This window comes from Colletotrichum scovillei (assembly GCF_011075155.1).
Source record: "Colletotrichum scovillei strain TJNH1 chromosome Unknown Contig00007, whole genome shotgun sequence".
Classification (NCBI taxonomy): domain Eukaryota; kingdom Fungi; phylum Ascomycota; class Sordariomycetes; order Glomerellales; family Glomerellaceae; genus Colletotrichum; species Colletotrichum scovillei.
Genome location: NW_023336265.1, coordinates 1,889,615 through 1,903,968, shown reverse-complemented (window position 1 = coordinate 1,903,968; position 14,354 = coordinate 1,889,615). Strand labels below are relative to the sequence as shown.

The 14,354-nt window shown below is 54.9% G+C and overlaps 5 protein-coding genes across 5 annotated transcripts; 3 read left to right on the top strand and 2 right to left on the bottom strand.

The window, feature by feature from the left end:
* Positions 1–492: 492 nt before the first annotated feature.
* HER10_EVM0010554 (uncharacterized protein) lies at positions 493–2,327 on the top strand. Its single transcript, XM_035480010.1, has 3 exons — positions 493–1,257; positions 1,364–1,856; positions 1,912–2,327. The coding sequence occupies exons 1-3, from the start codon at positions 852–854 to the stop codon at positions 2,078–2,080; spliced, it is 1,068 nt and encodes a 355-aa protein (XP_035331803.1). The 5' UTR covers positions 493–851; the 3' UTR covers positions 2,081–2,327.
* An 849-nt stretch (positions 2,328–3,176) lies between these two features.
* Positions 3,177–5,275, bottom strand: HER10_EVM0007550 (ATP synthase F0). The gene is made up of 3 exons (XM_035477103.1): positions 4,403–5,275; positions 4,081–4,338; positions 3,177–4,013 (listed from the first exon to the last, which is right to left on the bottom strand). The coding sequence occupies exons 1-3, from the start codon at positions 4,474–4,476 to the stop codon at positions 3,308–3,310; spliced, it is 1,038 nt and encodes a 345-aa protein (XP_035331599.1). The 5' UTR covers positions 4,477–5,275; the 3' UTR covers positions 3,177–3,307.
* A 796-nt stretch (positions 5,276–6,071) lies between these two features.
* Positions 6,072–8,063, top strand: HER10_EVM0000425 (WD repeat domain-containing protein). The gene has a single exon (XM_035470208.1). It carries the CDS (start codon positions 6,400–6,402, stop codon positions 7,774–7,776), a length of 1,377 nt encoding a protein of 458 aa, XP_035331145.1. The 5' UTR covers positions 6,072–6,399; the 3' UTR covers positions 7,777–8,063.
* A 1,716-nt stretch (positions 8,064–9,779) lies between these two features.
* HER10_EVM0000251 (peroxidase) lies at positions 9,780–11,067 on the top strand (the record flags this gene model as incomplete). The annotated part of the gene is made up of 2 exons (XM_035470042.1): positions 9,780–10,778; positions 10,855–11,067. The coding sequence occupies 2 exons, from the start codon at positions 9,780–9,782 to the stop codon at positions 11,065–11,067; spliced, it is 1,212 nt and encodes a 403-aa protein (XP_035331127.1).
* A 727-nt stretch (positions 11,068–11,794) lies between these two features.
* On the bottom strand, positions 11,795–13,606 carry HER10_EVM0001141 (uncharacterized protein; the record flags this gene model as incomplete). The annotated part of the gene is made up of 1 exon (XM_035470897.1): positions 11,795–13,606. One exon carries the CDS (start codon positions 13,604–13,606, stop codon positions 11,795–11,797), a length of 1,812 nt encoding a protein of 603 aa, XP_035331199.1.
* Positions 13,607–14,354: the final 748 nt, after the last annotated feature.

Sequence of the window (14,354 nt, the reverse complement as noted above, 5' to 3'; positions counted from 1 at the left end):
AAATATTGTAGGAGTACACGACAGGAATTGGCGGGAAGAATGAGAGTATATGGGAACATTGTGAGATAACGAGGACAAGGAGGGTGTAATTTTGAGAACGATGGTTCGCGGCGTTTTGGTAATCACTCACTCGCTATAAGGAGCGAAGCAAAATACAAACAACTTCACTACCTTATGCCCCACACAAATCCCTGAAAGCGCCACCAAGGTCCGGAGTGTTGCAACTTCCAGTGATCGTTATTGCCTTCGAATAGTTCATTATCGTTCTTCTGTGGGAGGGAATTGAATGAGCGAAGATGAGTCGACGTGATTCAAGAGCCGCAATGCAACGCTCTCGTGAATCACGCCGAAAGAGAAGACGTGGTTTGCGCTCGCATGGTGATTGGCCGAAGCTCCGAAATCGAGTGTGTCATCCACTGCACACCACTTCCCCCCCGGAGCTAAGCCAACCCCGGTCGTCCATCATCGATCTCTCCCAGTAGTCCCATTCCCACTTCATCCTCATTCCAACCACCATCGTCGTACACGTATGATTTACCTACCTTAAACCTCTACGCATCATTAGATTCCCTTACCAGCCGAACCCTTTAGAACAGTCCCTAAATCTGCGATAGACGCCTCACAAAGCCCTGTCTTCTGCCCGACCACCTAGACTGTCTCTTATCTGCAGCACACACCCCGCGATCGCCGCCCTTATCGCCCCTTATCGGCAGCCCTGAACCCTACCTCTCCTCTGGCTCTCCTCTCCGTGTTTCGCTCCCAGCATTCATCCATCTACCTTATCCGATTCCCGATCCATTGCTGCCGCTGAAAGCCATCCCTCCACGCGATCATCACCCCGACCACCCAATATGGCAATCTTCAGCGCCGTCCCTCCCCCCGAGGCTATCGACCACCAGATCCCAAACACCGTCTCCTCGCCGCCACCCCAGTCCCAGACTCCAGTCGCCGCCCACCTCGCAGCCCAGAGCGCGACTGCCGGCTCCGTTGATATCGAGGCCTGGACTGTCTCCGCCCTCGAGTCCCTGAGCGTTAGCCCCATTGCCCGCGGCACGGGAACGCCGCTGGCTATCAACCTCGATGAGCAGGTCAAGAAGGCCTCTGCTGCCGTCGCGATTGCCACCGAGAAGACGACGACAACGACTGTACAGCAGACGCCTATCCGGCGACCATTGAGCAGGCGGGATAGTCAGAAGAAAAGGGAACAGCTTTTGAAGGGGAATGAGGGGAGTCGGGCGCGTCGGCGATGGGAGAATGGTAAGCCTCCCCTTCTCTTGGATACAGGAATCCTTGCAATGATGAACACATACCTGTGATCTTTCTTTGTCTTCCAATGGCTAACCACGTTGTTCCCCTCTCATAGATCGCCTCATTGGCGTACCAAACGCTCAGCCGCCCCTCCCAAGCGACTGGGAAGTCCATCCAACCTACCCGGTCCAAGTCGTCCCCTATCAAGTCGCCCAATACTGGGATACCGGTCTCCGCCAACGCATCGAGGAGAAGACCGCCAAGCTCCAGGCTCAGCGCAAGAAGCAGCAACGCAAAGACGGGTCCGCGACAGGCTTGTCTGTCGGCGAGGTGCCGCGCGACCTGCGCGACACGGCGAAGCGAACACCCGCTGTGCGCGGGTGGGTGCGCGTGCTCGAAGAACCCGTGCGGAGTTTTTTGAAGGAGCGGATTGAGGCGAGCGATGCAGAAGGAGATAGCGAGGACGAGGAGATTGTGTTTGTTGGCAGGAAGGGGATGACTTCCGCTGGCAAGGGGTGGAAGAAGGCTAGGCGAGAGGTGGGGAGCGAAAAGGTTGATGACGGGATGGTGTTTGATTCGTTGGGGGATGACGAGAGTGCCTCTTTCAAGTATGGCCCTTCTGCTCTTCTCTTTACGATGTTTATTGACCTTGGTGTTTTACAGGCGATGGTTGACGCATTCCATCTCGGATTACTACGGTCTACAATCCCACTCCGTCACTACAGGCGAGCCTGCCCGCCGGGTGGTGTACGTGACAGTACGGGAGCAAGGCAAACGGTCCAGTCCGAAGAAGCATACAGTCTTACCTCGGCCCTTGTGGGAGATGTGCTGAGAATTTTGCCGCCTTTTGCAGCATCACTCTTTTTGTTACAAATTGGACCCTTCCGACGCACCTGCAGACTTCATTTGCGAGCAGATATCCACGAAAGTTGGAGGAGGAAGGGATCTGTTATTTAGATACGTTTGAGACGCTTAAAGTATAGAGCATACCCACGCATGTGGCATCGGGAGTAGACAAAGTACGGTGATTTTTGCATCGAGATCCCAGACAGGCTATCAGCCTGGTTTGGAGACCCCCTGGGTATTGGAACCTTGAAATCTTGGGTGCTAGTCACCTAGCTTTGGTTGGCGAAGGCGAAGGCGATCAAGAAGCTCGCGATTTAATTCCATATATTTAACAGTGAGCTCAAACTTGACAGAGCATCTTCTGGGGCACAGCAATGGCGCCTTTGGGGATCCGGTAGCCAAATGCAGTATACCATAGGAATATTGCCCAAGGCAGTGAGATCTTAACCCGTACGAGGTGATCTACAATGCTCGAGGGATTACAACATGAAGAGCCCAATCGAACAGCCCGGCTTCACAAGCCTCTTTCCGGCTACAAAATATTCAGTCACGAATATGACAAAACCAGAGGTGTCATACGGAGTGGTGGCAAATGCTCGAACTGGGGATGGAGCATTACCCCGTGGGCTTAGCTTCAGACACGATATTCATGTGCTTACTGTACTCCATCGGAACCAGCTTGGCTTATTTACACGATTGGCAGCCCCCTGGGCCGCCATCCATACATTGCGATATCCAACCGAACTTCACTCCACGGGAGCTAGCTTCCATGTCGATGAATATTCGACGGTCATGGGAACGCCGAGGAACCCCGCGGCGCAACATGCACGAGAGACAAGATGGGTAGAACAATTGGCAGGATTAAGGTTCGGTCGTATTGCTCGCTTTCGTTTTGGTCGTTTTCGGGATCATGTTTTCGGGCTTTGGCGGTTATTCCACGGCAGATGCTTCGTTTTGCTTCTGCTTCACGTGCTCGGTACCTACCTCCGTGGGAGAGTATCTCGAAGTAAAAGGTAGCTATAGCGTCACCGTCAAAAAACACGCTGATGATCAGGTCACTGTGGAAACGTTACACGAATGGGGATGTATATCAACCTAAAAAAGGGGAAAAGAAGAATAGTATTTGCAAGGTCTCCCCGTTATTAAAATAAGTACTGCTACAACCTATGATGCCAGGCTAAAACAAAGTTAAGAGCGGTCCAATTAGGGGCACTCAATCGTCTGTGGCATTGTAGTTCTTGTGCGGGTCACCAATACCGCCTGGACGCAGCAGAGGTCTCGTCTCTCGCTCAACCTGCCGCTCCTCTCTGTCTTGTAACCGCTCCAGCTCCTCCTCCGTGTCGGCGTACCGTTCGGGATGGGCGGTGTAAGGGCCAGGAAGGCCTTGCTCCCAACCTTCCGAGTATGTTCTGGTCGGGTTGGGACGTCTCGGCTCATCGACGAGGGTTGGAGACTGCGGCTCTCCGTGATGCTCCTGGAATTCGTAGTAGATGGCCATGGCGAGAAGAACGCCTTGTATTGAGGCAGTTAGGACGAAAACGCCCCACGTGCTCCATCCTTCCCAGCCAAGGCGGGCAAATAGGCTTCCGGCGAAGAGGAAGCCGCCGGGGGTCTGGATGCACATCATGGGGATGCTCAAGCTGCCGACGTGCTTGATGTGGTAGGTTGTCCAGATCTGCGGAATGTACTGGACCGCGGCAAGAGCGGCGGCCATGACGCCGAGGAAGTTTGCCCACAAGTCGAGGTGGTCTCTGAGTGCGGTAGTGAAGACTACAGTCAGGATGATGACGAGCAGGCCGTGGATCAAGCTCACGGAGCCGACCATTATGGCAGTATGCCACGAGGGTGGCTTGTCGACCAGCTCCTCATCGGGAACAGTCGCGTTGTCGTACCGGAAGAAGATGAGGAATAGGACAAGGCTGCCAGAGGCACGAGTTAGTGTGTGTATGTGCCATTGGCGAACAAACATGGGAGGGGAAAACTCACATCAGCGCAAAGGAGATCCATTGCATGCCCAGTTGGGCAATTCCGAGTAGACCAGCAGCACATTCAAAAGTACCCAATTCGCTACAGCAGGCAATGTCGCGTCTCGAGGGCGGAACAGTCAGAATGTTGGCGAAGCCGGCAGTGGCGGACGTGACTCCCAGCAAGACGAACCAGGGCGAGATGCCTTCCGAGGTACCTCTTGCGATAATTCGGTAGTGCTGCGGCAGGTAGGAGACGATGAGACCGATGAGGATGATACTGTGCGGAACGAATTAGCTCATGTTCGGCATGTTGCAGAGACCCTTCGTAGCGCCTGACTCACATGGAAATCGTTAGGTTGAGGAAGCCAGGAGCGCGAAGCTCGGCGCAACGGTCGTCAAAGATTGTCACGACCATACTTGGTAGAAGGGTCGTCCGGAGTATAGCAATGTGCAGGCGTTGGTCTCGAAAGTGGGTTGCAATGAACAGCCTCGGCTGTTTTGGTGGGCAGTGACACCAGCTCTTTCTCGAGTATCACCACAGGCGGGTTGTCCGTCGCGTCGCAGAGGTAGGATGACGGGGTCCCGGAAACCCAAAGCAAAGCGGCAAGATGGAAGAGGAAGCAGTAGCTAGGCGAGCATTGCGTAATCGTCGGAAGGGCCAGAATAAGTAGTCGCGGGACTTTGGATTCGCCTTGGCTTCGCTTCTGTCGGTGGTTCGGTGATTTGGGTGGGGATGAAGCTGGAGTGGAGGAGCAGTCGTCGAGGGACAGAGGAGAAAGAAGGGACGATGGAGTCGGCAACAGCGAAGATGGGCGCGAGATAGCTCGGACTACGGCGACTTAGGTTGGCTGCAAGTTGCGGTGGTGGTGGATGGAGGACTGAAGGTGGCCTGCCTGGCTCAGATCGATGTGTAGGTACCTAATATGGAGGATACTGCAGAGATGATGAGTCGACCAGCCACGAGTCGAGAGAATGTCTCCAAGGTCTCACCTGCTGAGATCCACAGTACCTGGGCACCAAAGGCAAGGCAGACGGACACTTGAGTGTTGGAAGGTGAATCGAGCTGTCGAGTCGGTCTACTGGTTGTGGTGCTTTGGAGGAATAAAGTCCGGCACCAGCGGGGTTGGAGATTGGGTGTTAGGATGGAAGGAAAGCCACACGGGTGGCCTACCTTACCAGGCTACCTTAGGTACGGGCTGAGGTGAGGACGGGAGAGGCACGGAGCACGGGGAAACAGTGGACGGCGCAGTGCAACCTGCGAAATTCGTGTCACAGGCTCACAACGGGCAGGCCAAAGCAGTGTATTGTGAGCAGGTAAGGTACCTTTTCGTAGGTACCTTCCGCTGGTAGGGTCACTGGAGTGTCAGCGCGGCGCGGCGTTGCAGGCGGCAAGTCCCTCCCCAATCAGCGCTAGGACCAGGAACATGCATCGCTAGCTTCTCCCATGACGTCGCTGTCTCAGTGACCTCCACTCCTTCGCTGTGCACCTGCTCGCAGTGGTGTCGGGTCCGTATCTACGTACCTGAATCTGTCCTGGCTGAAACGCAGGAGTGCTTCGTTGCTTACCTAACACCATAGAAGGAAGGCACTCGCGAGTCGCGGTATCTTTGGACTTTGCAACACCTGCCGAGCACCGTACCGTACCTGCCTGGGGAAGCACATGAGGCACCTCACCTAACTTGCCTTACTTTGGTGCTTGAGGAAGGAAGCCGCTTGAGTTCTGGGGCTCTACTGCCGATCAACGTGCCTGCCCTCCCCAACTTACCCGGTAAGATACCTAGCTAGGTACTGCCTTCCTCGCCAACAGCGGAGACGGACTACATGATGACCCGACCTTCCCCTGCACACCCACTTGGTCGGTGAAGAAGGTGGTGAGCCAGTTTAGGCCAGTGGTGAAGGCAACAACCAGGGCCTCTCACCGAAACTGTCTCCACTCTTGCCAGGGTCACGGAAGTGAAGAAATGCAGACACAGCGCTCCATTCCTCCTCTTGCCAATTGCTCGACTCAGACTTGACCTCAAATTCAAGGCAAATGCGATGCATCAATCACATCACCACTGACACTTGCACACCGCGCCAACACGAGTCGGGGAGCATCCCATTCATCCCTTCACATTCCCTTGACTCCTTCTCAATGGCAAATAAGGTACCTGCACATTGCACTCCCGTTTAGCTTTCTGGACGATATCACTGCGATCTTCACGCCTGCAGAATCTTGATTCTTCAACGCCCTGCGCGATCCAGCCTCACTTTTCATCGCCAATCACACCCACTACTGAGTAATGCTAGTGCATCTTCATTACCGCCCATCTGCCCTCCAATTGTACCTTAGCCAACGATGCATCCCGCGGCGGAAAACAAGGATGCAGACCCCATGCAGCAACACTCTGACCTAGCAAACTCGGCCGAGGACCCCTCCCATCTTTCCGCCCCCTCCATGGACCTCGTAGCTTCCTCCGAGATAGCCGCTAGAGATTCTGATCCACCAGGAAACCACACGAGCTTCTTTCGCGGTGTCCAATGGACTCCTGACGGCACAACTCTCATCGCTTCAACGTCCGACAACCGGCTGTCGGCCTACGTACTGCCGGCAGATCTCCTCGATCCCAACGGCCGGCCCCGGACGTTGATGCCGCAGGGCCAACTGCGTCTACCGGAACCCTTCTACTCGGCAGCTGTGTCTCCCTACTTCTCCTTGACCGACCCGCAGACCCAGCTTGCACTTCTCGGCTGCAAAGACCACCCTATCCAGCTCTACCACGTCTTTGCAGACTCTCAGTCTTCGCCTCCGCTATGCTCCTACAAGCTTATCCGACGGGAGACAGAGGAGTACATCTGCCCTGAGTCCCTCTTGTGGTCCTGGCCCGGGACCCATTTCCTAGCTGGCTCGACAAATCGCCTCGACCACTTTGACGTATCACGGACTGGCTCTGATGGTCCCATCTTGACCATCCCTACCATCCCTTCCAAGCGGCATCTCCTCAAAGGTGGCGGCGTTGGCATGAAGGGAATGGTCTCTGCGCTGTCAAGCCAATACCCGGACGAGTCTGGCGCTTGTATCGTCGCCGCCGGCACCTGGTCCCGTTGGATGGGTCTCTACGACGTGACTCGGACAAACAAGGCCGTTGCGAACTGGAGCATCCAAGGCGTTGACAGGTCTCACTTCGGCCGAGACATCGGGGGAAACGGCATTGTTCAAACCATATGGAGCCCATGTGGACGCTATCTAGCAATCAATGAGCGACAGGCAAACGGCATTCTCGTCTACGATGTGCGTGGGACAGGCCAGCCACTGAGCGTCCTAGTGGGCCGAACCACCAACAGCCAACAAAGGCTGGCCTGCGACGTCTTCCCTGGTACTCGTGAATCGTCCGGTGGTTTCGAGCTATGGGCGGGAACAGAGACTGGCCAAGTTCTCGTCTATGAAGCTGTTGGCTGCACAGAGGGCGTTCATGACAAGTCATGGGACTGGGCAGCCCATCAATCACCCGTCGGGAGCTCAGGGGTCCACCCCACAGGATCGGTAATCGCCACTTGCTCTGGCGGATGGTCCAGCCACGGGGATGAGGAACTGGACAATGGCCTGGGTGTCGCGGGCAACGACGGCCAGCCCCGCCTGGCATCGACATGCATCAGCTCCGAATCATCACTCAAAGTCTGGGCCCTGGCTCAAGGTCCAATGGATCATCCAGCCGATGGCCCCGAGGCATCGTGAGCAACCTGATTTCGAACGCTCTTTGGTCTGTAACAGACGAAGCGCCTTGTAGGCACGTCTGGTATCATCGATGCCCCAACGACATTTCGAATCCCGAGTCCTCTGATGACTCCGCAGACCAAGGGCATCATCCTACTGCACGGGTTGGAACGCTTCGTGCAAGTGAGTCGCCCTAGACGTATCACGAGAAGGATTTCGCTGTCCTGAAAACATGATTGCGGTTCTGGTCTGACAACACTAGTTTGGAGGTGCTGATCTTGCGACGACTCCGGCTACCGTGATACGGCCCTAATTCCTCCGTTATAATGGCGAGATCAATGGCCTGTCGTGTATCTGGATCTGGCCGAGGTCTCAGCATGCTAGCTTAACGACAACAGGATTTCGGATGACTGAATCCAAGATCTACGAATAGCCAAAGAGCGCATGCATTCCTTTGCATGGCATGCCACAGATGTTGATGCGGCCTAAAATTGCTGAAGAGAAACCAAGGCACCCATTGCATATCCATATCCACGTCGTTCTGTGCAGATTCGGTTCCGCCGCCGATCAGAAGGAGCGTCGAGTCCCAGAGTCATCCGAGCTATTCTGTTCCTCCAGACTATTCAGCCACACGGATCAAGAACTGCCCGGCGAATCAGATGGAACTCGGCAAGTGGAGTGAGGACGCGGAAACTGGCTCAGGCCGTGTTGTGCGAGGGACCAAGAGGTCAGCCTCAGGTGCTGGAAGCAAATGTCGACTGCAGAGGCTGAAGAACCAGCTTGTGCCTCGCATACCCGAGCTCTTGTCAGCGGATATCAAGACCATACGGATGGAGAGACTGAAGTATAGGATTCACATGCCATCGTATTCTTATCCATGCAAAGTCTCTTCGGCCGAACCGGTGATATCAGCGCATTCAACTCAGCAGTGTCGTCATCGCCGACCTGGCCGGCCGATTCAGAGACTGTGCAAACAACATTTCAGTTGAGTTCTGCAAGCCACCATCACCATGTCGCCATTCTCTCCATATTGGAAAGCCTCGTCAGTTCCTCGCTGGTTCCGTCACACGGACCGCCGGCGAGGCCTTCAAACACGACTTTCCTGTCTGACTTGAACGGCGCCACGACCAAGCGTTCTCGCCATTAGACTATTCCCCGTTCTGGACAGACACTGTCGTTCCTGACTAGCATGCCCCACGTTGCAGCCTTAGCCCGACAAAGACCAGAATCTTCAGACGAGCGACTGGCTCCCGCTGTTCATGTCCTCTTTGGTTGGAATCGCGAGGCTCCCCGCTGACTCTTCGCATCGACCGCCTATCAATGGCCGTGCAGACGTCCCTCCCCCTGGCTTCATTGTCCACAAGGAGAAGCAACGGTCGCATTCCGATCGACATCAGATCCCACAAAATAAGGTCGTGGTCTATCTACTCGTGGCGGGCCATTGAACGAAACGACCCCGCCGATTGACTGGACACAACCAGCATCGATGGCATCTACAACCTGTATGCTCTTCAAGGAATCGACAGGGATTCTCTGGGCGATTTTTTGGAACCGCTATTCTACTTCGATGCCTAGAGCTGACGACGGTACCGGCCGAAAGCAAAACATTGAACGAGAAGATTGCTTGGATCGCCGCTGCCGCGGGGCCTGTCTCAGAGACATGTAACATGGACGGACTTGAACGACCAAGTGTGCAGCTGCTCCATCTGCATCTCCTCATGTCAGGAATCAGACTTGGGATTCCGTTGTCCTAGCGGCCGGCTGTCCATGAGCCGGAAGTCAAAGAAGCTTTTTAGAACATTCCGTAACGCACTGCGACCAAGATGTCCGCCATAAATATAATTGACGATGGCAATCACTTTTGTTACGGTATCTCGAGCCAGCACTGCATCTCTCGCTTTCAGCTCTACCACCTTTCGCTTCGACTTGCAGCCATCCTGACCTTCGGGCGGTGTTCGATTCGTTCCAGTCGTTTATATCACTTATTCTTTGTTTGTTGGCGCTAGTGTGGGACCGTGACAATCATGAAGACTACGTCTATCATCACTGCCGCTCTGGCCGGTGTTGTGATTGCTCGCCCTGGTATGGACATCAATAAGATGATGGCCGATGCCAAGCTCGAGGCTCGTCAAGCGGACGGTGGCGGTCCTTCGACAGAGCTCATTGGCGATCTTGTCACGCTTCGGGGCCGCGAACTCACTGCGACCGGCCAGGCAATCAAGGACATCTTGACTGCCGAGGCTCCAGGCCAGGACTTGAAGAGTTTTTACGATGACTCCGATCTTCCGCCCAAGAACTCGGCGGAGTGCAGAGAAGACGAATGCTGCATCTGGAAGTACATTGCCGATGATATGGCCGCACAAATGGTGGGCAATGCCGGCCGTTGCAACAATGTCGCTCGTGGTGCTATTCGCCTTGGTTTCCACGACGCGGCGTCTTGGTCCAAATCTACCGGCGGCACTGGCGCCGATGGCTCCATCATCCTTGCCAACGAGTGCAAGACGCGTTCCGACAATAAAGGTCTTGAGGAGATCTGCGATATCATGGAGGGTTGGTTTGCCAAGTACAAGAGGTACAAGATCTCCATGGCCGATTTGATCCAGACTGCCTCCAACGTTGCCACCGTCTCCTGCCCCTTGGGACCCCGAGTCCGCACCTTTGTTGGTCGCAAAGACTCGACGACGCCTGCCGTGAAGAAGCTCTTGCCGGATCCATCCGACAGCTCAGCCAAGCTGTTCAAGCTCTTCGCAGACAAATCCTTCACGCCAGCGGGCCTCGTCGCCCTGATGGGCGCGCACAGCACCAGCCAGCAACGCTTCGTTGATCCTTCGCGCGCCGACTCGCCTCAAGACAGTACGCCCGGAACATGGGATATCGCCTACTACCAGCAGACGCTCAACCCCAATGCCCCTCCTGCCGTCTTCAAGTTCCAGAGCGACATCAACGTTTCCCAGGATCCGCGCACCAACGGGGTCTGGAAGGCATTCGCAGCGGGGCCGCGCGGTCAATTCATGTGGAACGAGGTAAGACTGTTCCTGACGGCGTCACACGTTCGTCCCATCTGGATAGACTTCCCGAGACTAACAACCTAAACCTTAGGCTTATGCAACAGAGTACGTCCGCATGTCTCTGCTTGGTGTCAATAACATCAACGACTTGACCGAATGCACCAAGGCCCTGCCGCCTTTCCGCCCGGGCTTCCAGCAGCCTGATGAAGACTTGTTGACAAAGGTCATGGGGAGCGTCATCAACTCTGAAGCCATAAAGCAGGCCCTCGAAAAGGGTGACAAGATTCCTCCCAATGCCATATAGACTGCGAGGGAGGTGCGAGTTTTCCTTGCAGCGTACATACTGTTTTCATCCGTTTCCCTTTCTTTGTACCACCTCTTTGTATCATATCATTACCTGTAAAATAGGCCAAAGGCGTTTCCGGTGTTGCATGCATAGACCACCACAAAAGAGTCACGACTAACATGGGCCGAGGCTGGCCTCAACATGGCGTGGACCAAGATTGTTGGAACAGGAGGCGAGCTTCAGGAAGCATATTCTTTCTTATTTTTACTTGTAATTCCAACATTCTCTTCGACTGTGTTTCAACAGATCTCAGAATAAACAGCGCTAGAATTGCTGCAGAGTTGCCCACAACATATCTTGGCTCCTGTTCTCCTCGGCATCACAAGTACCTGCAAGGCCACCTGCAAAGAACAGGTATAATAGGTGTGTGTGCCTGACACGGTGCTTTCTCTGGGCAAGTGGACAGCGCCGTCTCGGCAGACCGATGATGAGACGATTGTGTCCTATTCAGATCGCCTGGTGGTCCCAACCCGCGCGCAAAACCTTCGCCCGAGCCAACCGATCCTCGTCTGCAGCGAAGCTTAATCACACGCATCACGCGCGGGTTCGACGCAAGGTACGTATGATTCCTCCTGCATACACCTACACCTTATTCCACAACACTCATTAAATCCATCCGAACTCTGTGCAGATGGGTTCGCCAGCTTCCGAACGCCTTCCACTCGCAGCCAGCCCTTTCAGCTTTTCAGCCCAGACGCGCACTGACTCTGTCCACCAGACTCCCACCACCAAGAAAGCCCTTGAGCGCGTTCGTCCTCTCCGCGGGACTCATTTTCAGGAACCGCACGAGCGTCCGGTCTTGGGTATTGTTGCCGTCGCCGCCGTCGCCGTCGACGTTTACGACTGGATAACCCCCCTTGACGACTGCGAGAGCGACCTGGGCCGCGTACATGTTGAAGCCGGCGCGTCGGAGAAAGACTTCCCACTCCGTCTCTTCCGACATGATGACCTGCTGCACGTCGTGGGATGCTTTCTTGAGGTGCGTCGAGACGAGAGCGCACGTCCAGTGGGCCAGTGTCTTTTGGCCGCCGGCCACGTAGACCACGTCGATGGTGCAGCCGCTGCTGTTGCTGATGGAGCATGCGAAAGCGACGAAGGATGCGTACGATGCGGCGTCGGCTGCGCTGAGGGGTCCGATGTGTTCTGCGATGGGATTGTCTTCCGAGACAAGTATACTTAGGTGTTCGTAGAGCGGTGCGACTCTTGTTACGCGGTCGCGGAGTTGAGAGAGCTGTGTGTGGGATCCCGGTAGGGGCTTCTGTCGGACCTTGAGGATTGTTGTGATGATTATACCTGTTGTTGGAGAAGGGATGATGTCGGCTTCGTAGGCTAGCGGGGACGGCTTTTCTACGGTCTTTACGCTCCCGGGGGACCAGACGAGTCTGTTGTGTCGTGAGAAGTCGCGGTCTACGAGATCGACGCCTGGTAGCTTGGCTTGGAGGGCCGATATGATTCCTCGCGGGACGGCAGTAGAAATGATGATGCGCGAGGGGTTGTTTGTGTGCTCTATGGTTGGGACTGGAGCATCGATGGGAGCCTTATGTGTATTCGGCTTCGATGATACCAGGCCGACGACAGGAGCCGGAGCTTCAGCGGCCCTGCGCTTGGTAATTGGAAACAACGGCTCGAATGTGCTTGTGACTCGTTTCGCACCTCGTAGGTCCATGTAGTTGGCGAGTAGCTTTCCCGCGGCATTGCTCTCATCTACTCCGAGGAGCAAGCTTTGCCCTAAGGACCTCGTCGGCTTTGACTGTGTAGTTGTGGTTGTTCGACGGTGTTTGACGCCCACAGTCGGTGACTCCTGATCTACGCGATCAACGTTGGCAGCTTGTTCCTGTTTGCGTTTTCGAATAAGCTGCATGATGTCCCCTGTTGAGGAAGGTGAGCTACTCTGAGCTTGGTGTTTCTCATAAAGCATCGGGATCTCTTCGTCGTCGTCGTCGTCGGGAAGTGTCGCCTTGAGTGTATGTATTTGCCGCACGTAATCGGCACTCGTCGGTAGTGTCGTAGATCGTCGTCCTTCAAGAAGACGTTGCAGCACTTTGCCATCTCCCACTGACTCCTTGACTTCCACCAGACCTAGGGAAGATGGGAAAGGGATCCATCGCAGCTCCTTTTGTTCTTGCCGATTCCGTGGCCACGGTGGCGATGTGAACTGCTCGGAGTTCTGGCAGCGGACCCAAAGAAACATCTCTTCGGGGCCTTGGGTAGCTCCCTCCCAAGCTAGTGTAGGTGCGCTGAAATCGAGGACTGGAGGCTGCATTCTGGCAATAGCGTCGATGACCTCGACCTGCTCTTGTTCGAGCTTTCGCGCCAGGATGCCTGCTCTCTCTGTTAAGAGGAGGTTGAACTGATCGTTGAATCTGGACTCTTCTTCCGAGCAAGGACTTGATTCTAACGGTCCTGGAAGGCTGATAGACTTGAACTCAGCAGTATCGCGAAAGATTGCCCGAAAAGTGTCTTCCTCTTCGCTCCTGGATGTAGAATCGTCGGACATGGGTAGGATCGGGATCTCCATGGCTGCTACTGTACCCTTTCGTTGGGGAGTGGGAATGTCGAAGCTGGGAGTGTCTGAGGGCATGTTGAGAATGACCGGCGCTGGGGCGTCAATGAACTCAAGACCATCATCGGCCTCGGCTAGGCTGTGTCGGGATCTCTCGAGATCCTCCTCGAGAAGGCTCTCCGGGTCTGAAGGCTGAGGTATCTCGCAGACATTGGCGTCCGGTATAAACAGCTCTGCATCTTCGGTATCGTCGAAGGGTATTGTGATTAGTGGTGGAGTCATGGTACCGACTCTGTCCTGAACGGATTATTAGTGACATCCTTCACACGATGGCAAGCCAGGTATGCTCACCATAGCTGGGACCATTTCCAGTTCTATCAATTGGTCAAAGTCCCTCTTGGACCATTCGACGTACGTTGACTCTGCCACGTATATCAGGTCTTCCTCGCTGTAGTCAAGCTCATCGACCTCGGCGCCTCTCGCAAGCTGATCGTGAAAGTGTACCGCAGAGAGCGGAAGTCCGAGACCTTCATCCTTCGTATCATCGATAGGCTCGCGAGGCAACGTGTTAGGCTTGCGGAAGAAGTCCAGACACTGGGCTTCGCCGACTGCTCGACCGAGAGATTTGAGATCGTGCCTTGGGTCACTTCTTAGCGACGGCAGCTCCAGCTTCGAGACAGCGTGCGAGAATCGTATGTGGGGTATGGTGGCCTCTATGGAAAGCTTGAAAATGTCTCCCGGA